At 32.6% G+C, this 27184-nt stretch overlaps 1 protein-coding gene across 1 annotated transcript in view; it reads left to right on the top strand.

Annotated features, from left to right (window-relative positions):
* LOC124362639 (sodium leak channel non-selective protein-like) overlaps positions 1-24781 on the top strand; it is a 71342-nt gene extending 46561 nt beyond the window's left edge. Inside the window, 13 exon segments of the mRNA XM_046817316.1 lie at positions 1219-1339; positions 3280-3413; positions 4261-4426; positions 4526-4720; positions 8724-8941; positions 9072-9295; positions 10988-11124; positions 12443-12579; positions 15554-15710; positions 17907-18035; positions 19349-19514; positions 22061-22113; positions 22115-24781. Coding sequence (XP_046673272.1) covers positions 1219-1339; positions 3280-3413; positions 4261-4426; positions 4526-4720; positions 8724-8941; positions 9072-9295; positions 10988-11124; positions 12443-12579; positions 15554-15710; positions 17907-18035; positions 19349-19514; positions 22061-22113; positions 22115-22243 — 1966 coding nt within the window. The 3' untranslated portion in view covers positions 22244-24781.
* The last annotated feature ends 2403 nt before the right edge of the window (positions 24782-27184 follow it).

Genomic DNA, 27184 nt, shown 5'->3' with positions numbered 1-27184 from the left:
ATTGTACTTATTCTAGCCTATAGTATTTTTCTCATAACTACTACCATTGGAATAATGTAGGATTCTGAGAGGACTCTATTATAACCAATCTTAATGGTTTTTGCTAGATGTTTTAAATATATTTGTAAACATTTATACAGGTGCCTCGTGTTTTTTTGAATTTAATAAAATACATAGTGTTGTGTTATTTTATTTTGTTAATTAAACTATTATTCATCTAATATATTTGACATTATGTTGAGTGAAAAAGAAAAAGTGCAGTGTGTTTTTGTGCCACGTCAAAAACTGAAAAATTACTAATATTTTCGGAAGAGAATATGGTTAAATGTCAAACAATTTTGAGGTTACAAAAATTTCATAAATTAAAGTACAACAATATAATTTTACTGGAAGTAATTCTTGATTCAGGATATCATAGTAGTTGTTACAAGATGTTTACAGCTTAAAACGTAAATTTTTTTGACAGATACTAACAACAAAGTTCCATTATAGAGTACTTCTGCAACTGAACAACCATCAACGTCATCAATAGTTCAATAATTGATGATACAATGGTACAAGATTCCGTTTTGATTGACATGAAAGTTCCTGAGACAGATGAAGTCATAGAAAAATATAATGATGCCGAAGTAGATCAGCTATTTGAGGAAAAACCATTTGAAGATTTAGCAGAATCATCAACTGTTCAGAATTCTGATAGCCATTCTGATGGCTTAAGCAAACAGGACTACTAAATGCATTATATTTTATGTATTAAATGTCGCACTTAAATACATATTTATTTCTAAAATTGGGTGATAGAAACCGTTCATGATATTATTGGTCTGATCTGATAATTATCATGTTAAGAGTCGTCACCCTATTATAAATTATTGCACCTACAATATTAATAAGAGTTCATCTGGAGTTCATAGGAAATGTATAACTGCAGCAGACCAATAAACACTATTTTCAGATAGCTATCATTTGCTCAGTTACAAGTGCTGTTCAATTCTTTTACACAGTTTATAGTTCACTTCAGATTCCGTTTAGTATATAGAATTGAATCCAATAAAAGTTTTTATCGAATTTGTGACTCTATAGTCATTTGAAAACATATTGGCATTTATTTTTATTGGAAATGTATTGTAAAAAATATGTGCAAAGAAACAAGTTAAGAAACATCTATAAATCATGTGATAATGGAAAAAGGTATTTAATTTATCAATTTGACTACAGGGCTAATCCCAGAAGATTTAACTTCGACAACATAGGCTATGCGATGTTGGCTTTGTTTGAAGTTTTGTCATTCAAAGGGTGGCTTGACGTCAGAGATATTCTCATCAAGGCCTTGGGTCCTGTAAGTCTTACCTAAATTTCAACCCCAGCTTGCTGCCTGCATGGTTGTCAATTGCCCTCGTCGTCCTTGTATTAACATTTGTAGAGTACGCCTTGCTGATTTCAGGTGAATGTATTTATCCCCCATCAAACTAAATAAGGAAATATCTTTTAGCTCAATAATGGTATAACTTCCTTCCACAAATTTCACAAATTCATTACTCTTGGACTTAATACCAATTGATATACTTTCTCTGCCAATTCAGTGGCTAAAGCATTAATTCTTATATAAATAATCCTAATTTAGTTAACCTTGGCTTTTGTGATGTTGATTTCAAAATCTATAGTAAAATTAAATGTTGCATTATTTTACACTATCATGAAAAGTAAGACTGAATATAACTTCAACTACTTAATTAAATTGGTTGTATATTAAGACTGTAGTTAAGATGAAAAGGAATTATGGTGGAGTATGGAGGCAATTAGTGTTGTTTTTATGATTAAGTTTAAAACTTGGTACATCTAATAAAAGTGTCTCAAAAATCCATCAGTTTGTGCTTGCTCATTGTCCAGTGCATGATAGTCGTAGTAATCCAAATTTACCAGTTTTTTAGTCTATTGATGTAAAACTATTATAATTACTTACAAAAAGATACAAATTGTTCAGTTTAATTATGCTATTGATCAAATTCTTATTTTAATGATGGAGGACTAACATGTACTCTCTACCAACTATTTGTAATGATTCTTAGTATATGACCAAAAAGGTAAAACATGTTAATAAAACTCTAAGAGATTTTTTTTTGAATATACAAAATTTCTAATAAGTTTTATAAATAGATCAGATTGTAGTTTTGTTATTATGTTGTTAATGTTTAGTGTAGAGTGAGTTAATTGAATGGATTTTGAGGTCACACTTATCAACAATTATTGTGCAAAATTAATTGTATACCACAAAAATATTAGTATTACCACTTAATTGTATATGTAGTACTAGTACCTGGCATAGCCTGTAGCATTCTTAAAAGTTACAAATATACACTTTTTGACCATAGCTACAATATAGTGGACAATATATAAAAAATAACAATTTGAAAAAAGGCACATAAAATAACTTTTTAACAGAAAAGGATATATCTTAATCTCACAAACCTGTTCCTGTAAAAAACAGCAAAGTCAGAAAAATAACATAATTTTAGGTACAAACAAACCATTAAGTGGTTAAAATCAGTTAAAACTTTAATACCTTAAAATTCTCAAAGCATGGGAAGACAAACAATAATACCATTTGTCTTACTTGACCTCCGAGAGTAAGGAGTGGGTATACTCCATTGAACTGTTCTTAATGCTGATTTTACATGGCTGTTCTACCACTTACTTGTTAGTATGTAGAGTTAGTGGATGTAACATTTATAGATAATTTTTCAGATGTGAGAAGAGAGTGCAAGAAATATGACTGTGACTTATAACATTCTAAAATTTAATTCAATGCTGCAAATATCGCCTTGGGAAATTTCTTTCAATTTTCATTTTAGTGGCTATATTCAACTAAAAATGTCAGTTTGACATGTTAACTAATGTTTTCCAAAATTAGGTCTTATTGGTGACAATTACTATTATTCTATCCACCATGATTTAAAATCCAGAATTAAAGATAGATTTGCAAATGTAGTGGTGGTACCAGTTTATGAATATTTTCCTTGATCAATTTAGAACTTATCAGTAAAACTTTGTATAATTTATTTTTAAGCTGCTCAGTAAGATCTTTTTGCCTTTATGCACTTGTTTACTTTATTACAGAGGTTAAATATATTGAAAATAATTTACTCTCCTATTTTTTTGTATACTATATGAGATAATTTATTTAAAATATACTAATTTTTAGTGTGATAATAGATTTAAGTTCAATGTGCATAGAAAACTTGAATGGAAATTAATAATGAGTGTAATTTCTTATTTCAGGTACATGCCATTTATATTCACATATACATTTTCTTGGGGTGCATGATAGGACTCACCTTATTTGTGGGTGTTGTTATTGCTAACTACTCAGAAAATAAAGGCACTGCTTTGCTCACTGTGGATCAGAGGCGTTGGTAGGTATTACAATTAATGTGTTTTCCATATAGTAACACAATAATTTGATTTTCTTAAGGTTATGTTTAATCTGTTTTATATAGAATTTCCAGTTGAAGTTTGTTTTGCTGAATGTATAGTGTTAGCGAATAGGGAGTGCGGCTGAAAAGCCAGGTAGTCGCCTCGCACTGAGGTACCTCCACACTCACGAGCGCAGAGGGTTTGGCAACTGTGTTTTCTGTCTCCAGTTATTCAGTAATGTCTTTGACTTAAGACTAAGCAATACTCTGTAACAATTTTAGTGTATTATACATTGTTTGGTATAATTTTTCTGATTATGATGTTTACAACATGATGGTATATATCCAGGATGGTTCACTTCTTGTTGTTTTATATCTTCCAGTTGAACCCACACTGGGCACAACAAAAACCTATGTGTGACTTAAATCTGGGCAACCTTATGGATGTCCAGGAACGGCACAGGCACATCAATAACCAAAAATGTTGAGATACTGGGGTGAAAGGGTAGTTCACTGTTGGAGTTGGTGGGAGTTCCCTAGAGTCAAAAGTTCTTGCTAGCCTAGACATATGGCATGCCAACCCCTGCCTGTTTTGACTGGAGAGGCTGGTTCAGAGCTGGCTTCCCCTTCTTCCGAGGGAACGTGACTGAGATTAATGCCCTAAATTCTTCCTCATGGATCTCGACAGGTGGTGGCCTCTATTCCCAACCTTATCCATCCAGAATACTAGCTAATACTATAAAAGCCGTATTTAAAATTATTTTGTAACACAGGTATAGCAGCGATTTTCATCTACAAAATAATTAGTGCAGTTCTTTAAATATTTTATTTATACACTGTTGTTCAGGTGTGACTTAAAAAAGAGATTGAAGATTGCTCAACCACTCCACCTACCTCCAAGGCCTGATGGCAAGAAGTTTCGAGCCAAGATCTATGACCTCACTCAGAACATAAGCTTCAAACGATTCATTGCTGGTATGGTCCTGATAAACAGCAGTCTCCTCTGTGTTTCGGTTAGTACAGTGTAGTCTGTATAGAGTCATCAGAAATTATTTTTGGATTTAAATCTACATACAGGTTTTGTGCTGTAATTACACCTATGCTGTTGGCAGTGGCGGGAAGAGGAGAAACACACAGGACCTCTTGCCATGATCAGCACTGTCCTCACTCTGGTGTTTGTCGTGGAGGTAGTCATGAAGAACATAGCTTTCACTCCCCGTGGTTACTGGCAGTCAAGGCGCAACAGATATGACCTTCTAGTCACTGTCTTGGGGGTCATTTGGATATTCATCAATTCAACTCTTCATGTAAGACTTATATTTGTTATGTACTACAGCTAACCAGTGAATTGCTTTTATAGTGATCGTTCGATAAATAATAATTATCATTAGATTATTATAGACAAATAAGTTACTTTGTAAAAAAAGCATGTTAAACTGCACTGTAACAATTGGAAAAAACAAGTATATATCCTTTATTGATATTATTTGGGTTTCTCTAATTATTTAATTTTCAGTGACTTCAATAATATTTAGTTAATTAAAAGGCTTACTTTATTTGAGTCCCAACTAGCTCTGATACATCAGCTGCTGCAGCAGTTCTTTGACAAGCCTTCGGCAACGTAATATTAACAGTTTGACGGTCTGCCTCTTCCTTCTTAAATTATTAGACATTACTCACGATTTCACGGCCCTGGTTATGAATTAATCTACCTTTGACTTTCGACTTTAACTCATCCAACATTATCATTTAAAACAAAGCACAAGCAACCACTACACTCAGCACCGTCACAAAACAGATTGATATTTAGCAATCTTTTTACGCAGCGCATAACGCTACCCGCCACCCCTCCCGCCTATCACCACACACTCATGGTCACGTGTGCCAGTAAAGTCCTCAATCTGTAATGTGTAACCATACATAATCTAGGGTTAATAAATTGATAAAAGCAAGAATTATAATTTTATTTCCTTTTTACAACAAAAACATGTTTGTTCACATCTATATTTTTTCTATTACTACATTATACTAATTACATTTTTCTTTTGTATTAAGATACATTTATTTTTTCAGTACCTGGGTACACATTATGCTATGGGCTGTATAGAAATCATACTATTAAAACATATTTGTAGCCCAACCATAGTCATAAACAAAATCCATGGCCAGGTGTATGACGGCGCTAGTAATATGAGCGGAAAATTTAAAGGTGTAGCTTCTAGGTTCCAAGAAGAAAAGCCTAAAGCTTTGTATACTCGTTGCCATGCCCATTTGCTTGATCTGGTTTTTATGAGATTTTGTGAAGAAATAAGACAGCTTCAGAATTGCTTATCCAATGTAAATCATTTCTGTAATATAATTAATGCATCAGCCAGAATATTTTCTATTTTTGAATCAATATGTAAGTAAAGTGGATGAACAAAACTGAAAAGACTGGTGAGCTTGTCTTGAACTAGATGGACTGTTTGGCACAAGGCCATTAATGCTATTTTGGATCAACTTCCAGTAGTGTACGAACTTGGAAGTTATTGCAAATGACACAACAAATAGTAAAATTTCAGCAGAAGGAGATGTCTAGCCAAACAAATCAGCACCTCTGAATTTGTTTTCAGTCTGAAACTATTGCACAATGTTTTGAGCCAGACCGATGTCCTCTCAAAAGAGCTGCAGAGTGAATATCTGGATATTTCTAAGGTTTTTGCAAAAGTTGAATCAGTTATTGACTGTTTAAAACTGGATGGAAATGACATTGGATTTAGTGGGGCGTGGAATGAAGTAGAAGAGCGAGCAAAAATATGGCATGAAAAGTTTGTCTTTTAAAAGACTGTCTCTCCCACTCTTCGGAAATGAAAGATTCTGAAAAACCTGATGATGGTGACTACTCAGAATCATCATTGTATCAATCACCTGAACAAATGTTCAACATCAACATTTATTTTGTCTCGACACAGTAATCGCAAACCTGCAATTTCATTTTTCTCAGAACGACTATGGCAAAATCAATGATTGTGCCCAACTGCTATTAGATTAGAGTTACTCTGAACATCCAGCAATTCTATTAACTTGTCTGCAGGCTACAATACTCAGCTCAAGTCTTTTACTGTTATGCAAAGTATAATTTTGTGAAAACTGACAAGAAAAATTTCTGAATAACTTTTCAAGAGTCAACTGATTTTTTAATCCAGATAAATGCACCGGATGTCTGGAACTTGTAGAAATATCACATTCTTGGCCTACCACAACAAAGCGTCTAAAGAACATTCTTTACGTTATGAAGATTGTAAACGTATCTGCGAAGCACCATGATGGAAGATCACTTAAGTGGACTCGCCCTAATGGCTGTTGACCAAGAAATGATAGCAAAGTATATGCAAGAAGACAAGCTAAATGTATTAGTTGACAGAGTTCAAATCTAACTGAAAGGAGGCTTATGCTCAATTAAATAAATTTAAAGATCAGCTTAATAATTATTTATAACTTTATCCTTGTAACTTGTTGTAACCAATCATGTACGAAATATGCTTTAGACTTTTTTTGTGTAATTGATTTAGAACTAATTGGTAGATAATTGTTTTGATTTCCGTGAATATCTTAAGAGTCTAAACTTGCAGAGAATGCAATGCTCTAACTTGAACTGAAAAGAAAAGAGAATGATTTTTCAGAATAATTATTGTTTTTAGATACTAAATAATACACTCTTTATTACATCAATTTATTTACTGTTTTTCCATACTATAATAAGAATAACTTTCTTTTAACCAATCAATAATCATAAAAGTAAAAATAATAAAGTATATATATTTATCATCCAACTGCAATAGGAAAAATCCTAACACCAGGTTAATGCATAAAAAATATTGAGGAGGGAAATAATAATAGTTTTCCCTTCGACTCAGTTGATGAAATTTTCAAAATAAAAACTCAATCATATGGTTGTGTGCATCTTTAAGGGCATTAAGTAAAAGTAGTTAATAGACTTTTGTATCTGTCCTCCCCTCCCCAAATTATGCCTACTTTTTTTTTTTTTTTTTTACAGAGGGCCAGGTTTCCTAGGCCTGGTAGTTGCCTCTCAGCCATCCGGCTTATTGTGCACCCTCTCCCAGGTTTAAGCTGTATCAAATCCCAGGCCTTTACAAAACCATGAGATCTTCTGAACAATGCTTTCCTGTTCCAACCCCTCTTCCGTATGCACAAGAACACCTAGGGATCTTGAGCGTTTGCTCTGTAATGCCGGACATTCAAATATGACGTGCTTGGCTGTTTCGTCAGCCTCACCACATTTCCTGCACAGTGTTTCCTGAACTGGAATACCTATTCTGTTCAGGTGACTTCGGAATATCCAATGACCTGTAATAAAACCAGTCACCTTTCTGATCTCCGTTCTACTCATTCTAAGGGCATCTGCTGCAATGTTCCTTGATGGTCCCTTGAGCATCCGCTTTGCTTGTACATTCCCCTCAGTGTTTCTCCAATGTTGTAGGTGTTTGTTAACCATCCACTTGGTAACTGATCTACGTGCTAAGTTATATGAGACCCCACACGTTGGTTCAGGACCGGTAAGAAGACGGTTGGCTCCCAAGTTAGCGCAACCGTCTGCCCCTTCATTTCCTGTGATTCCTCTATATCCAGGCACCCAAGTTAGAATAACTTTATTGGTTTTCGCCAGCAATTTCAAGACCTTATGGCATTCCCAGACTGCCTTCGAAATTATGCCTATGCTCATGACATGTAATTCCAAAAATATTACTTGTAAATTTCATCTGTTAAACTTACAACTTATTTATTCATTAGTTAAAAGCTCTAAAAATTTTGTACATAAGGTTTCATTTGTTCCTGCCTTCTTTGTTTGAAAAGAGATAAAATGTGATGTGACCTCAATGTGTAACAGATTTTTGTTTAACACATTGACTGCGGTGGACGCACATTACTACTATTTTGCGGGTCCTAAAGTTGCTACATGGCTCATGTCGTAGTGGAGGTGTTAATAACATATTATATAACTATAGAGTTATCATAGTTTAACTAATTGACTGTGGTGGACGCACAATTTTACGGGTCCTAAATTCGGTACATGGCTTATGAAGGAAACAGGATTTTTCTGGACGTTTGCCATCGTTCAGTGAAACAAGAAATCAGTAACACTATGTTTCGAGATCTGCAATATGATCTCTTCTTCAGGCATCCTTTAAAATAAACGATTAACAAACAATAAGAAAAATACCAATGGCAACACATATATATGTTTTTTAATTAGTGTTTATATAACAATTTGTATATAATTAATTTAAATAAAGGTTTCTTTTTTTTCAGAACAACTTGTCATACACGGTTGGATTTGTTGTAGTTGTTCTACGATTTTTCACAATCACAGGGAAACATGCAACTTTGAAGATGTTGATGCTGACTGTGGGTGTCTCAGTGTGCAAAAGTTTCTTCATCATATTCGGCATGTTCCTTCTAGTATTTTTCTACGCCCTGGCAGGTTCTATCCTTTTTGGCACAGTCAAATATGGAGAAGGGATTGGAAGGTAATCGAAAATAAACTTTTTACGTTAATGTGTTGAAATATATTTTGAATGATAGATAAACTTATGAAAAAATTATTTTAGTTTGAAGACAGTTGGTATACTATATTGTAATAACTGTGGTACTGTGTAGGAGGGCCAACTTTGGTTCACCGGTTACCGGTGTGGCCATGCTGTTCCGTATAGTTACCGGGGAGGACTGGAACAAGATAATGCATGACTGTATGATACAACCCCCCAACTGCACCCCTGCCAACAACTACTGGGAATCTGACTGCGGAAACTTCGTGGCCTCCCTCATCTACTTCTGCTCCTTTTATGTGATCATCACATACATTGTCCTCAATCTGCTTGTGGGTATGTGCACACTACCGAAGATTATGGATGTTAACAATCACCATTTGTTACAGCAACAGAAACATGACATTTTGAAAACTGGTATAGGGCTCTTCTTTAAATTCAAATCTATAAGTTTAATCATGTGAGGAAGTAAACAATGCAAAAAGCATTGTTGTAAAAATAAACAAAAGTTTCAGCAGTCGGAAAACAGTATAATCTTATTTTATTTGTCTATAAGGTATAAAACATTTTTTAATAACTTTATTTATACCAAACAAAAGCTTATGTATGATCTGTAATGTCATTTGATTACCTTTATGGTCATTATTGGTCAGCATTCATCATGACAGCTGTTTCAAAGCAATCATTTTGTAAGTTTTTGCATCACCTGATGAAAAATCTCCAAGTCACTTAGGGTTGGTGCTAATTGTTTGGTGTGCATGGTGAAGTAATAAAAAAGTAGTATACTACTTTCTTTTGCTATAAAGCATAATTTGAAGTGTGATATCATATTGTTTAATATATATGTACATTTTTACTTCATTTAATGTAAACTATAGTTTGCTTTTTTAGTTGTGATACATACGCAGACAATATACAATGTACATAAACTATAATGTTTTTAATAATTAATAAACTATTTTAGTCCTAAAATTACCTGTAAAGTACTAATTTACTATTTCCTTGAGATTCCAGTAGATTTTAGAATAAGTAAATCAATTATAACTTTCTTGATACTTGTGAAACGTTGATCAAATAGGTACTTTTCGGATTTTATATTCTGAGTACTTTTTGTGGTTGAAAAATTACAAAAATTACAAAAAATATATATATATATATATATTTGTTTTTAGCAGAAGATTACTACAAAATGCATGTTATAATATGGTTATTTTGAAAATTTGAATCATCTGCTCAAGGACTACTTTTTTAGCACTTTTTTGAGCTAAACACAACTAATGTTTAGTCACAGCTTTTTAGGTTTTACAACTAGTAAAAATTCAGACAGTCATATTAACTTGTCCTCTTTGATTTCTATATAAAAATAAGTTATATAAGCAATATACATGATTTTTTTTATTCTTACAGATGCTTTAAATAAATCCAAAAGTGTTGGTCATTTTCAAGTTTTTCAATTACAATGAACATGGTAAAAACTATTATGTTCATTTACAAAAACAAAATGCTACTATAAAAACAAATCAATTTCAAAACTGATGTATATTTTGAAATCAATTAGAATACTTTTAAATTATTTCTTACATATGATTTTGGCATTTGAAAATGGGTATATTTTCCTCAATTTAAACTGGAACTAATAAATATTTAGAAGTTCAGTATTTTTTTTTTTACCAGATTCATAATCAGTGAATGAAGAAACACTTTATGGTTTCAGTATAGTATGAGCAGTTTATAAACAATTTAGTAAACCTCTACACAAAGGCAAAAATCAGGCTGCCTTTCAGGAAATCCTGACTGCCACTTCTAGGATTAAGACCCAAATAAGTTGAGACTTACCTTCTGTATTGCTTGCATCATGTGTTGCAATGGTATGTCTGTACAGTGTTTTGGTTTGGTTATTGCTTCTTGTAACTTTGGTATTCAGTTTAATATTAATAATTTATACATGGATTATTAATTATTTCTTTGCAAATCCCAAAAGTATCTACCATTGGTACTGTAATTATCTTCACTTCATTGTTGTTACAGCTATCATTATGGAGAATTTTTCTCTTTTCTACTCAAATGAAGAAGATGCTTTGCTCTCTTACGCAGATATTCGAAATTTCCAAAATACTTGGAATGTAGTCGACATTCACCAGAGAGGTGTGATTCCAGTTAGAAGGGTGAGTTTGATGGTGTTTCTATCTTAATAATTATTGGATGTTACTAATAAATTAATACACCTTATGCATCAGAGAAATCCTTTAGAAACAGCATACTAAACATTACAAAGATAAGTTATTGTAGTTGGAAGATATTTCCGTTGTTATAAATTATTATAAATTTGAATGACTAAATAAAAAGTCCAATGTGTTGGAACTCTGAATACTTACTTAGTTCCTAATAAACCATTTTATTTATTAGACCTGGGGTTAGAAATCATGAATATCCTTGTAACATTTCATGGCATATATTGTTCCTGCATTTTCTGAAATTTCATTAGATTCAATGGCTGTTGAGTGGAAGCCTCGAATTGATGTATACATCCATTTGTAATTGAGATCTATCAAATCACAAAAATTATTGTAAACTTTAGTACTTTTTTGAACATTTAAAAGGCGGAACCATGCACTGAAGAAAGAAGTATCTTCGTGGTGAGCAACTATAAGATAACATGCATGTCTATGCAAAATGTTGAGTTATTTGGTTCATAAATTTCTGATATTTACTAGTTTCTGGGGACATCTTCTAAGCCACTGGGATGGTGTCCTGATGACAATCACATTTCATGATATTAGATTCAGAAAATAATAGATCATGTATTATAGTTAGTATGTACGTATAAGTTAATAGATCTAAAGATAATAATATAATGCTTTGGTACAAAATATTCCTCTAAATAACCATATTTGGTTTTAAAAGCAGAAAATGGCATTATCCATATTTTGACGGTTAAGCTGCAAGATATAAAAATTTGGTTTATTCTGCCAAATTAACATACAATATTGCATTAGCTAATTCAATACCAATGATTAACACAGTGACTGTGGTAAATGCACCTCACAACTACTACGATTGTCCTGAAATTGGTACTTGATTCATATCACAGTGAAGGTTTTAAAATAGTATAAAAAACAAAGTTCTTTTGAATAGAAATAATTTATATTATTGTACATATCCTACAATGATAGTCCTGACTATGCCAGTTACCTTTTTGATTTTATTCTTTCATACAATATTTAAAATGTCATAGTATTCCGGAGTAAATACCATTAAGTATGAAGAATATCATTATAGTGGAGAGAGTTTAAAAATTACTCAAAAGTATGTTTTTAAAATATACACTTTTGCAGTTAGACACTAAGAAAAAGAACAGGAAAGAAGAAAATTTACTATAATTAACCAATACCAATAATATTTTTAATTTTGTTAATTATTATTGTAACTATATCACTTAAAAATGAATTTTAAAACTTATGTCCAAACAAATATGCATTAAAGGTAAGATTTATCTTGAGACTGCTACAAGGGAGACTTGAAGTGGACCCACAGAAGGACAGGCTGCTCTTCAAACACATGTGCTACGAGCTGGAGCGGTTACACAATGGAGAAGATGTCACTTTTCATGATGTCCTCAAGTAAGTGGTTACTACCATCAATTCTAACATATAAAGTCATAAACTCTTCTTTTAAAATGTGTATGGTCGTGAGTCATGAATTGACTTTACAGAAGTAAAAATAAATCACGAAATCCTGCTTTAAAATTGTAAAACTAAACTCAAGAGTTCCTTTAATTTAACAAAGTTATTTGTAAATTAAACATAATGCATTGGTTCAGCTGTTAATAAATAAATGAACCACACAGTACTTTTAAATGTAATCATAATCAATGCCATGGTATTAAATATAATGCTTACAAGGATGTTGCAATTATGTAAAGTGTTTGTAAAGTAAATCCAGCACTACTCGGAAGATGGGTTTGGAGATTAGTGTTTGGGATTATTGGCTGCAATGGTCCAATGTCAGCTGATATTTAAACTGATTCTTTATTGATATGTTGGCAAATGACTTTGAAAAGGTCCAGTCCACACCTAATTGAGAAAAAAATGAAATTTTCCATATAATGTCTATGGCCCTTAGCTATTATCTCTTATATATGTAATATTGTAGGATTCTTTAAATGTATATTAGTCTAATTATTTACCATAACTAGCAGTTACCTGCAGCTTTGCATGCAATTTTGTAGGTTTGGAATTATATTTCCAACACCAAAGTCAAGGAATATTGGAGTTGTTCTAATGCAAATTAGTAAATCCGTATCATCAACTAACTCTTTCTACATATCCCATCTTCTATTTAGAAATCTTTGTCGATATTGTCCTGATCACCACATTTTCGATTCACCATCGGTATTTACTTGTAAAAAACGTTCAAATGAATAGTTGTCTCTTATCAGTATTGACGAAACTGAATCAATTATTACGGCTGAATACAGACGGGACTACTTCTAACATTGGCCCTCCCCTCCTTATCTAACCTGTTACTCCACTACTGACAATAATTATGAATGGTTTTATGGTAGCTCAGTATAATTTATCTCTAAAGAGATACTTTACTGCTTCACTTTAATCCTCTCAACCAACCACTGTGTATAAGTTAATACTTTGTGTTTCTTCTTGATTCTGGAAATACACCATTCTAGATATTAATACTTTCAATTATTTGCTTAGATTGACATTATTACAATATATCATGAAGTGTGTGTGTGTTTGTGTGGGCGCGCGCGTGACGAGCGCACCACGTAGTTCGCATGATTTATATTTAATAAAGACAACAAATTACAATCCGTCCACGATTTCATGGCAGCAACTCGAGCCTACGCACAGGCTTTCTACAGGCATGTACAGCCATGTAGGCTTATTTCCTAGGTCACTAATATTTTTTATTATTACCTAATGAGTTCAACTTCTTAAAATAAATTAACTGCTACTACTAACGAATGTACAACTAGTTATATGAATAGATTCCTTAATCGTATGTTAATGTTTGTGTACTTATAATTACTGCTTAATTTTTACATTGTTACACTTTGTTTATGTTTTAAGGAGTTTTAATTTTAGTTTGTACACTATTTCATGTACCAAAATTGGAAATAAATTATGATTCAATTCAATTTTTAAGTTTGCTTTCTTACAATAACAAAGAAAATATGTTTAAAAGGGTATATTTATGGCCATTGTAATTTACTCGTCTTAGTATTTTTTCTTCCATAGATGATTTTACCTTGTTTCCTGCCGACTGCTTCAAAGGCAGTCTTCAGAGCCAAATTCTGACAATCTTATGTTTTAGTACATTTTATAAGGTAGAGTAGCTGAGTATTTACCTAATCGCTGAAATCTAAAAACACAAAGAAAAGTAATGATTTTACACCATAGAGAATGTAAACAAATTGAAAATAATAAACAATGTTTACACAGAACAGTTGATAACATTTGACATATTTCATAACTGTAGAGACCAAGATGGGTTATTTGCTAATTTAAACCAGTTGGGCATAGCCCGAAGGGATTTTCGAAATAAAAATAGGCCTTTATTCATTCAAGGAACCGTAAAAATGTCAATGTAAAGTTTCAGAACGATCAGTTGGATAACTTACACGTGAATACAAAATAAAACAAACAAACAAAGGTACTTTCACATTTATAATATTATTAGAATGGATTCAGCAGTGGATCTTTGCATATAATCTTATTCATTTATTGCACACAAGCATTTATTCTATCAAGAAATGTTCATTTCTGATTGATGATTACCTGTCCAGTATGATCTACTTTGTGTGCAGCCAAAACTGATGTCACTGGGCAATCTAGTGAATATCTAGGGGAAATTCAAATGTTAAGATACTGTGAGTGAAGATGGCTTGATTGCCAAGGCTAGTTCACTATGGAAGATGATGGTAGGAATGGGTGAGCTTCCACCCACAGCTCTGAAGCCTAAACGTGGGCTTCGTCAGCCTTCCAAGGTAGAAATGACTGATGCCAATATTAACCCCATGATGCCCTTCATGGATTCTGTTCCATGGAAAATTAGCAGGAAGCAGGCCTAATCCTGCCCCTTAACTAACCTAAATATTTTTTACTGTAGAAGAGACCCTTTTAGGTTTAACTGCTTGAAGGTTTTCATCGTCTTGCCAGCAAAACATGAACATTCTTCATTCATATTCACCTTAAAATATGTGCATGTTTTATTCTGGTAATATGTATATTCTTGAGTCTTTTATTAATACTGGGTAGTATATTGGGTAATGCTGAATAATATTTTAAAACTGCATTAGTTATTGATCTGAGCAAGTTATTTTAAAAATATTTGTTCATACTAATTTAAAAATAAAAATAACAATGTTTTTGAAGAAGTCATTTTTGAAAGTTTCGTCACGTGCAGTTTGATTTTGAATTTGTAAATTTAAGTAGTCAAGTTAGTTGTTTTAGTTTGTTGTTGGTTAGTTGACCAATACATTTAATAAAAATTATAAAATGGTAACTTTTATTTATTTTTTGAACTGTCTTACTATGTGTTGAAAAACTGTTTGAATTACTACTATTCAAATTACAGTATGCTGTCATATCGTTCTGTGGATATTCGGAAAGCTTTACAACTAGAAGAACTGCTTGCCAGAGAGGAGTTTGAGTACATAATTGAAGAAGAAGTGGCCAAACAAACCATAAGAACCTGGCTTGAAGGTTGCTTGAAAAAAATAAGAGCTGTCAGTGTAAGTTATTTGGAAATGTCTTAAAGTAGATCTGATAAATGCAAGTAATATTGATTTTGGTTGTTAAAATTCACCAGAGATTTCAAAATTGTGTAATGAAATAGTAGAATATATATATATTGATTTATTAAAAAGTGGTCAGAATACTTTGGAAATAGTAAAATTAAGGTTCTTGGTTAATATAATAATTATACGACTAAGAGTGATTATTTTTTAACATCTACTTATAACATACTTAATACAGTTATAGTATTAACATTACCAACCAGCACCCAATACTATTTATACACAACCACATTCCAGCAACTCCAGTTTTTGTTTGTGTTGACAAACAAAGTACAACGAAGACTTGTACTTGTCAGTTTATTGACTAGTAAAATAAGTAAATTTTGTTCATCATATACGAGGGGGTACCCAAAAGTAACCGGAATTGTATTGCTGGCAGCCGGCAGCGTGTAGTACACATTCCTGCCGCTAGGCGTGTGTCGCGCAACCCATTGCGAGCTCAGTGACCCCAGTTCCGTTGTCCTAGTGCATTCTGTTCGTTCGTAGTGACTGTTTTCACTAACCCTGTTTTGTTCTTGTTTCGTTTTTTGTCATGGCAAGTTTAAGTGAACAACGTGCAGCTGTGAAATTTTGTTTTTTACTTGGTAAAAATGCTGCAGAAACTATTTTAATGTTGAATACAGCTTACAAAGATGATGCTATGGGGAAAACTCAGGTCTACGAGTGGTTCGCTCGATTTAAAAATGGCGACATGTCGATTGAAGACAAACCTCGTTCTGGATGTCCATCAACCTCTCGAACGGACGAAAATGTTGAGAAAATTCGTGAACTTGTGCTCACCGACCGTCGACAGACAATTGAGGAACTATCAGAGAGTAGTGGGTTAACTTTTAGCTCGGTTCAGCGAATTTTAACAGGAGATTTAGGACTGAAAAGGGTTGCTGCCAAATTTGTTCCTCGACTTCTGACTGACCATCAAAAGGCACATCGAGTTGAAACTTGCCGCCTTCTGAAAGAACATCTCGAAAATGATCCCGATTTTCTGGAAAAGGTAATTACTGGTGATGAGTCATGGTGCTATGGTTATGACCCAGAAACGAAGCAACAGTCAAGCCAATGGAAGTCGCCATCTTCACCTCGTCCAAAAAAATGTCGGCAAGTCAAATCAAACATCAAAACCATGTTGATTTGCTTTTTTGATGCTAAAGGCATTGTTCATTCTGAGTTTGTTCCTCCAGGTCAGACTGTCAACAAAACATTTTATTTGGAGATTTTAAGAAGATTGCGCAACAGTGTTCGCCAGAAAAGACCCGATTTGTGGCAGACTGGAGACTGGTTCTTCCACCACGACAACGCACCGGCACACACAGCCATCTCAGTTAGGCAGTTTTTAGCCAAAAACGGCATGGTTCCGCTGCCCCACGCACCTTACTCGCCTGACCTCGCTCCATGCGACTTTTTTTTATTTCCACACATGAAAAGAGGCTTGAAAGGTCAATGATTTGACAGCGTTGAAGAGGTTAAGAAAAAAACGAAGCTCGAGCTTGCAGCCATTTCTAAAGATGACTACAAAAAATGTTTTGATCAATGGAAATACCGTTGGGACAAGTGTATTAGTTGTAATGGAGATTATTTTGAAGGAGATAAGGTCGTATTGTAAACAATTTGATAATATATATTTTTTATAAAATAATTCCGGTTTTTTTTGGGTACCCCCTCGTAATAAGTTTTATGAATTTTTCATTATAATATTTGTTTTAGATTCTCTATTTCTAATTTTTTCTTTAGGAAGTCTGATTTTTTTTAATGCAGGCCACCAAAAGCTTAAGCATATATATATCTGGTGTGTATCATGATAACGATATCTCTTTTATTTGACTATGTATTTGTGTTTTCTTTTTTTTAATCTTATTTAAACCTCAGCGTCAGCTATGCCAGCTTCAAAGTGCACTGGTTTTTATTTTCAAAGTACAAAGTACATGATTGGACCTCTTCAGGATTTGAACTTGTGATCTCTCGGTTAGAGAGCCGAGACTATAACCTATTAGTCTACGGAGTAGGACTAATGTATTTGTAAATCAAGTATATTTGTTTAGAATGTGTTATTTTACTAAATAGAGAATTGCAAATTTAATCCACAACAACTTGAAACAAAGAATATTTCTAAATAATTTTATAACAAAATTTCAGAAGCAGCAAAATAGTTTAATCGCTGGACTGAGAGCCACCAATGAGCTGATCGCTGGGCCCATGCAGGACCATCCTGAGGAGAAGACTAAGGATACCAGCATAGACCGGGAAAGCGAGGGAGACGCCAAGGTGAGCCATCATTCACCTGCTTCTGCATTCATGCACAAGTACAGAAATTATTCATTCATTCATTCTTCACAACTACTGGTCTTGTATATTGTTTTGTACACTTAAATCTGTTCCTTTTACTGATATATTTTGAAACAGAAGTGATTACTGTCATTAACAGTCTGAAGCAGTGAAAGAGTAAATTTCATAGTGAATCAAATATATGTATTATAAAATTCAAATAGAAATAGTAATTTTTATACTTAAAAAGTATATCTGTAATATCTTGTGAATCTTCATCATAAAAATAGTAGAGCTGACAGGATTATGACTACGAACTGAAGGAGGGGGATAATATCTTGCTTACTATTACCAAATATCTATATTCTTTTCCAAAAGGGTTAACAGTGTCTTTAGACTATTGTTTGGAAAGGGGAAATGAAAGAAACCATGGTCAACAGGTTTTGGTGTGTATACAGTATCAATTCATATGATCAAAGGATTGAGTCTGTTTAATTTCAGAATTATTATTACGCACCTTATAATAAAATCAGTATGTTTTTCCACTTTTCCAGAATCCTGGAAGTTTATTGTTGTAATTCCTCTCTTCAAAATTAGTAATGCAATGTTAGGTTAACATTATCGCCCGATTTCTCTATTTCCAGCCCTTTCATAAGCTCTTGAGCAGATTCTTCCAAGTAAAATAATGCATCAACTTTATTGGTTAAGAAAACATTTTACCGGATTTACGTCCAGTTTTAGAAAGGGTATTAGCACTTACTTGGCTTTGCTTAATTTCATTGGTAGGTTAAATGTTATAGTGTGGCTTCCACTTGCCCTGCACCTCATAGATCATTCAGTTGATTCAGACATAAAATCTCTCCAAAAACTAAATCCAAAAAGCCTTTGAGGCTCAAGCATAAAACATTGGAGGAAAATGAGGACTTACTAAAACCAAGCGAAGTGTGAGAGTAGTCACAGCTCACATTTCGTATTCACGTTAAATGAAAGCTTGCCAATTTTTTAACACATCTAAATTGTTATAAGTCTTTTTAATCCCAGTGCATCTAAATCTGATCATAACATATACTGCAAAATAGAGACTGACATGTGCTGCTTTTGTTGTATAATACCTATTTTGTTGTCATGCTTTTAAAAGTTTTATTCGTTTTTCTTCATAGAAATTGTAACCATTAAATTGGACTTTTTCATCACTGGTTTTGTATTGAGTTCACTAAGACGCAGAGTTAACATCTGAAAGTCACCTTTCCTTATTCTTAAGTTGAAAGAATGTGTGGCTCAGGCAGTATGATTGTTTCTGTCGTCTGCTACAGGAAGTGGAAGGTCCGAGACACAGAGCTAAGAGTAAACAGATCCCCAGATCTGACAGTGTGGGTAGTGGGACAGGCAGAAAACTTCTGGTGCCAACACTGTCAGATCCAGCCACAAGACCAGACAAAGAACGGACAGCGAACAAGAAGAGAAACAATAGACCTCAAGGTAAGCTACATTTCTTATACAATATTGCTACTTACAATTTCATTTGGTAGTATAATTTTGTATTGTTGTTAATAGTATAAATTCTTTGAATGTTTAAGAGAAATGTTGCAGAGAACAAAGAAATGATCCAAGAGTTTCTGGATAGCATGTTGTCAGCCTATTGCATATTAAAACACGTCACAAGGTACTTCTGAGAAATATTTAGCATTTCTTGTACGTATATAATATATTAATGAATGATTCATGAAAACCTTAAAACATCTTGCAAGTTGATGAAGACAAAAGGATACAAGTTAAAAGTTTACAATAATTCAACTTAGTGTTTCCACAAAGTTGGAATGTACGAAAAGTCTTTAATAGTAACAATCCTACTAGTGAAAACTGCCTGATAATGAGTTGATTTTACTGTTTCTTTTGTGGCATCTGCTGAATTTTTTTATGTGGGACTTGCCTGGTTTAACATTCATGCATGTATAGCATGCATTTCAACACATGTCATATACTACTGGATTCACAAAGAGTTGCTAATTTCAGTGACACCTTTGTTTTTCTTTATACAGCTGAATATTATAATTGTAAATGATTGAAGTCATTTATATTTCATCCTTTGCACAATTTTTGCTTTTTTAACTGTACAAATTATGTTGTGTACAAATCGCATAAAAATCTATTATATATTCTTAAAATATGTATTTAGAAACTTGGCCATCCTGGACATTTTTGTTACTACAAAATCATTCTTTGTCAAAGCTTCATTGTATTTAAGTAAACAAAATTATTAAATGATACTTTATTTTATTTCTAGCATGTTTGCCAACATTAACATGTTAATAGTCCAGAACTTATTTTTACTTGGTTTATTTAATGTGTGTAGCTAAATCAAGCCAAAATAATTCAGGTACTAATAACCAAACATAAGTTGTGATCGGTTTGTAATCTTAGCAAGACATAAGTAATATGAAGAAAACTTAAACTGTTTAGTAACACCTTTAATTTTATTATTTTATTTTATACATTATCTTAACCCATTGGCCTACACATATTTTTACTATCAGCTCAACTGGAGTTATCCTATTATAAATGCTAAAAACGTAAGAGTTTTGTTATATGTTTATAAAAAATTTATTTTTCAAGTTATTTGGTTATATTTTATATCTTTTTGGATTAACATGACATGGGATTTAATAATAAATAGATAGTGATATATTTGGTCATAATTTAAAAATAATAATGCTGTACAAACTAAAAAAGTTTTGGAATTTTTTAAATTAAAATTTTTTTTGTTTACTCAAATAATATAAAATAAAATACCCCATTGTTGCTTTTATTTTATTTGAAATGTATTTCTCTACCTAGCAATACTAGAATATGTGTGTATATATATATATATATATATGCATAGTTTGTCAGAATAAATGTTTTTTCTAAATACTGAAAATTCCAAGAATATTAATTTTTTTCACTTGTAGTACACTAATATTCTTATAGTAACTTATTATTCATTAAAATTTCAATTAATTGTAGTGTTGCAGTTTTCTTATGTGTTACAACAATATGAGTCTAATTTATACTAACATTTGGTTGAAAAAGGAGTTTTAAAAAAATTATTTAGATGGCGCTGTACTTGTCACGGAACGGTTCCGTGATATAAATTTTGAGCCCAGACTAGCTGTCACAGAACCGTTCTGTGATACAAGGCCAATGGGTTAATTCTAAATAAAAAATTTGTTATATAATTGTTTTTTATTTGAAAGTAATAGTATATAGATAAAAACATTTATGTATGTGTATATGCACTTTGTGAAATTGTAATACATTAGATGTTTCTTTCAACAAACTAATTTAACCCATTTTCATACAGAGAGTTGGTAAGGGTTGGTTTGAAGAAAGTTGGTTTGTTGTCTTTATGTCTACAATGTAATAACCCGTCCTACAGGACCCCAACAAATATGGTCTCTATGTTCTCCCAATGAACTGAACTATCCCAAATTGATATTGATATTCCCAATAAACCTTATTGTTTGACATTAGTGACATAGTAAGTAGGTGCACAGTTAGTGCTAATAAATTGTGCAACTTTTCCAAAGTTAGAAAAAATAGTTAGATAGCAAAGTTGAAAAAATCAGGAAATTCAACATTTATACTTGCATACAAAAGTTATTTAGTTAATAACCAATTTGTGGCTAAGGAACTAATTTTTAGTTTTGTTTGATGTTTATATTTTGTTTAATAACTACTAATTTTACATCTCTTTGGATGATAGTATTTTTTCGGAAATGTCTCGATAAAAGATCTTGCACATTACACTCACTTAAGTAGCATCACCTTTAGCAACCAATCATAGAACCTAGCTCCTAATTAACAGAGGGGCTCCATTATCCCAAGATACTCAATATAGCATTCTATGAAGCTTTCCTTAATTCTCCAAAATAGTATAAATATAGTTACAATACTCATACAGTGGTGTGTTTGAAGAGGGCTGGAGATACCAGCCGCCCACAAGTAGAACACAAATCATTGTATAAATCTGTCACAACATGTTTTAGGTTCCAACAAGAACCTGCCTCACGTGACAGAAGGATCTGAAGCTAACCGTTTGTTTGCTGCGAGATATATCACTGAACAAGACAAGTGCTCCAAAAGTGCCTAATGTAATGTTGGAGGTGTGTGACTGGTGGCATGAACAGATCGGCTACAACACTGATTCTAGTGATGAAGACACTCTGTGATTTTAGTACAATCACCGCAGCTGTCAATTTTACCTTTTCCTTAGACACTGAAAAATAGTAAAGCCTGAGTGAGTAATTTAGTATATGCTGACGGTTATGACCGCAAAGTGAAGTGATAGCAGAGTGAATTACAAAACTTACAGTTACATCAAATTTTAAATGCTTGTGTGAAAAATTTGTTATAAATGGGAATTCAAAAAGAACTTTTCATTCCAAAATTTAACTCTAAAATTCTAATCTTCATTTTTAGTTCTAATTAAGTTTGGATTGTTTGACAAGTATTGATGACGTATTTTATTTACAATGAGGCTAAATAATTTCTATTAGATTAAATCCTTTACTCTTTTAAAACATTGTTTTTAATATATGAATGTAAATTCATGAATAATAATTTTTGTAATTTATTTGCTTGTTCTACCACTTTACAAAAACTATATTCACCATTAAACTATGTAAAGAATGAAGACATTTTGAATTTAATTGAATCTTTGTGTAGTAATGTCAAAGCAATCCGCACAGTAAAATCCTACTGTTTACTGAAATGGTAAAATTTGTAAAAGAGAATTGATTAATGGACAGCTTTTAACTGACACTTTAAATCCAAACAGTTACATCAAATTCCAATTTATGAGTTCCAATACCTGTGTACTAGTTTATATGAAGAGTAGAGTGTTAAAATCAGTATCAGAATGCAGAACAAAATGTCAAACAATGGTAGTGGTGGCGTTCACAAATTGAGTCTGGAATGGAGAGGGTTTGATCCATGTGAAAATATATAGGTGACGTTTGGTTATTAAAATGATTGCAAAGCTAATCTTCATAATAGGCTTTTACTACATGAATTTTTTATGGCTCTTTTTCAAACCAATCCAAACCTTGGGGGAGGAACTGGCACCTGGCGGAGAACTACCTTATATAGTGTGGAAGACACTAAATAGAATGAGGGTAGAAATACCAAATTGCAAGACAAACTTGTGGAGATGAGATCTCCTGCCTAAGGATGAGAGCACTCTGTGCAGTGTGGTGCTGTCTAAGATGCTGGCCACCTGTTGGTTTGACCATGGCTGGGCCAGCTTTGCAACGTGAAAGAAGACCTTTTAGAGGCAAATGATAAAGCTGTCTTAGTGGCTAATTTTTGAAGACAGAAGATTAGATTCGGAAACGTAAAGCAAGTATGGCTGCATTTTCCATGAGGTAAATTTAAGAGATTGTAGTAAATATTCCTATGAGTGTGAGTTATATAAGAATACATTTAAGCTGCAATGTGTGAAATCCAAGCATTATATAGAATACCTAGGTATTCTATTAACTGGTAATTTTGAGCAAAGTATGAAATCAAGTAATTTTCGTACAGTTCTACATGCTTTGAATTGGTATTTTATAAAACGTCAAATGTTTTTCGGGTAAAATGTATTATTGTTAAACTGAAAATTAATGATTTATAATATAAGAGATTGTATAATAAACATGCTCTAATCTGCTAGAACTTAAACTAACCTAACTTAGTTTCACATATTACCAGTATCATTTAAATAGTATTTATCATAAACATTTCATAAAATTACAAGATTGCCTTAGATTAATACTATTGAAGCATTCTAATTGTCTGTCTGAAACTCGAAAATTGTGAGTTTTAAAATAGTTTTATGAATTAACTATTAAGTTTATGGACCTTGTTGACTTTAAAAAGATGTTTTATTTAGTTGTTATAGTAAGCAGCTTCAGTATTAATTCAGCTTGTAGAGTTGGCCTCAATAATTGTAATTTAATACACTTTTAGTTTACAAAATCATAGTTTTCCACTGATTTTTTAATTGATAGTTTGGTTTTAAAATTCTGTTACATAGTTAAACTGAAAAATATATGAACAATCTAAAAATACAAAATGTTATATGCATATGCGTGGTGTGTAGGTCAAAGACTTACACTAGCAATAGACAAGTTCAAAAGTTTGCCTGTAAACAAGACTCTTCAACTTGTAATACAAGTTATACTCAACCTTTACTCTGCTTATAAACTTCTAGCACAGGAGTGTCTAAGATAGTATTGGATTGAAAAAGGCCAAGAAAAGAGATAACTCTTTTTTAATTAAAGTATTAAATACAATAATTGAAATCTGTGAAATTGTTGTATAAAAATTATTTATTTTAGAACAGTTTAATTGCAAAATCCATTATCATAACTAACTCATCAATGTGCATTGTAAATGTTCACTACCAAATACCAATCTGCGTTCATTTTTTCCCAAGAGTATATTTTTATGTTGTGATTGATGTGTAAGCCATCTAGAAATACAAATTTAAGATCATTAAGTTTTTAATTAAGTAACCACTGCTTAGCTGTACCTTACATAGATTAGGGAAACAAATGTGATTAAATCAGTATTAAATTAATTGTTTGTACCTGCACAAATTGTTTACACAAGTTGATTTTGAAAGAGATATTTTTTGTAATAATGAGTCCACATGTATTCTAATGTTGTTGTTACTGTTAATGTTGTCCACACTGGAATAATTAAATAGTGTAAACAAGAATGAATCTGTGTCATTTATTTAAAAAGAAAACCCCTTAATAACATTCATGAAAACAAAATAAGTATCAAAATAAAAATAGAAGTAATGTTATAGTATATTTCTTATTGTATTCCACCTTTTTCTGCATTGTATATACTTTTCATAATGAGATGAAAAGAATACAGTACCTTATAAGATACAGGGTGTTTATAAATGAATATATCGGGGTTTTACCACCATAGTGTTTTTTTTTTCATTTAATTTAAAACTAGAATTCATTCATCAAATCAAAGATCAACCCAAACAGTTTTGTTTTTTTTTTTTAATCTCATTTAAGCGTCAGCTATGCCGGCTTCGAAGTGCACTGGTTTTTTATTAAAGTACAAAGTACATGATTGGACCTCCCCGGGATTTGAACCCGTGATCTCTCAGTGAGAGAGCTGAGACTATAACCATTAGTCTACGGAGGAGGACAATAGGACAATTTTGTTTGTTGTCACCTGTGCACATGCTTAACACAGTTTTTCCTTCACTATCCGTTAAAAAACGTTAGTAGCAAAATTGGTGACTCATGAACAGATGGCATTTTGTGATCTGCAGTTTGCAAAGATCGAATCTGTAGTAACTGTGCAACATGCACTCCTTATAAAGTTCGGTTGTGATCCTCCAAGTAATAAACATCTTTAGATGGTATCAGTTTGAAGATACTGGCTGCCTTTGCAAACGGAAGAGTACGGGAAGAGAATGTTGAGCGAGTGAGATAGACTTTCACATGTAGTTTACAGAAATCAGTTTAGAAGGCTAGTTGTAAATTAGCAATTCCAGTGACGACTGTTTGGAAAGTTATACGGAAACACTTGCAACAGTCCTTATCGTTTGCTGTTGTTGCAGGCTCTAAAGCTTGCAGACTATGGTTTACATGCCAATTTTGCAAACGGAATGTTGTTGTGTGACATTGATACAGATTGACGTCTGGAGTCAAAGTAAAGTAAAGTAAAGAATGTCTTATTTTACTTTACTTTACTGGACGTATGGAGTCCACGTCTGTCTGAAGAGATCTATAAAAAGCTGGCAACGAAGACATTTGTCTGATGTCGAAACAATGCAAGGCGACGAAGAAGTTTAAACAAATCCCTTGCATTATTTTGATATCAATTAAATATCGTTGCTGGCTCTGTATAGATCTTTTCAGACAGTCATAAACTCAAGAGTCAATCTGTACCAGTATCAGATTTCAGTTGCTTTACTAAATGGATCATGTAATCAAGCTATACTCAATATTCTCATTGAATCAAGCTACGTTATATGTACATGGACTACATCTTTCTTGCACTGTACCAGAAGGAATACTTTAAAATATTAAAAATAATGTATTCTTTAGCTTCGAATTGTATTTCAGAGTAATACGTGTTTCCAAACTGACCATTTATATGCTTATAACTAAAAAATATTTTGACTACTACGAGTGAGCATCTTTTCTCACCAGAAAGCACACATGAGCAGTGTTTTAGTGACAACAGATTTTAATATTTCATGAAATATCTTCCTAATGCCATTATTAATGCTACAATTAATTAGCTAGTATTTAATTATAAATACACTAATTCATACATAAGTATAAAGGACCGGAGACATATTAATAATTAACTGTCCAAGTTATGTGTGATTATTCCTGTAGTATTCCCCTCCACGTAAAAATGGCTGATAGACTACAATCTTGGATTATAAAGGTTCTTGGATTATAAATTTTTCAGCACTATTTGAAATCCTTTGTTATGTGTGCTACCCAGTTTTTAACAAGAAAAACACTTGCAATGACCACTGGCGGGCATCACTTAGCGGAATGTCATGGAACTAGTGCAGAACTCAGTTTAGAACTAACAATAATACAGTTAAGGCTTTTAGCTATATGTGTCTCAGCAAATATATAAAGGTATAGCTGGTATTTGAATTTAGAAGGCGGTATCCTAAAAATATTGAAAATGAAGGTTAAACTGACTAACCAAATATGTTAAGTTCCGGAAAGATCTTCCCTCAGTTTCAGCTATCCAATATCCATGACGGTTGTAACTGATGGGACTGTGCAGTGTTTAAAATCTGGAGAATACTCGTTTTAAAATTAAATTATAAGCAGTATGATAGAGAGGAAGAACACCGTGCAGGATATTGTACTCCAAGATTTGAAGCTGCTCTCCAAATATTTAGAAATAATTTTTCAAAAGCTGGGAGGAATTTCGGTTTTGTTATAAGGATTGCCAAATTGTTTTACAGCAAAGCATTCAAAGAGTTTTGCTTGATGATTTATAGCTGCTTGGTTCGAAGCCATACCACTGTTTTCCGAATTAGGGATAAAGGTTACACACAATTTGCCATTTAGGCTATGAGTAAGAGAAATGTTTTTTCTTGGCAGGTCTGGGAGTTTCCTGAA

Source organism: Homalodisca vitripennis, chromosome 5, assembly GCF_021130785.1.
Source record: "Homalodisca vitripennis isolate AUS2020 chromosome 5, UT_GWSS_2.1, whole genome shotgun sequence".
NCBI classification, from domain to species: Eukaryota; Metazoa; Arthropoda; class Insecta; order Hemiptera; family Cicadellidae; genus Homalodisca; species Homalodisca vitripennis.
Note: the sequence above shows the minus strand (reverse complement) of the source record. Positions and strands in the feature narration are given on the sequence as shown.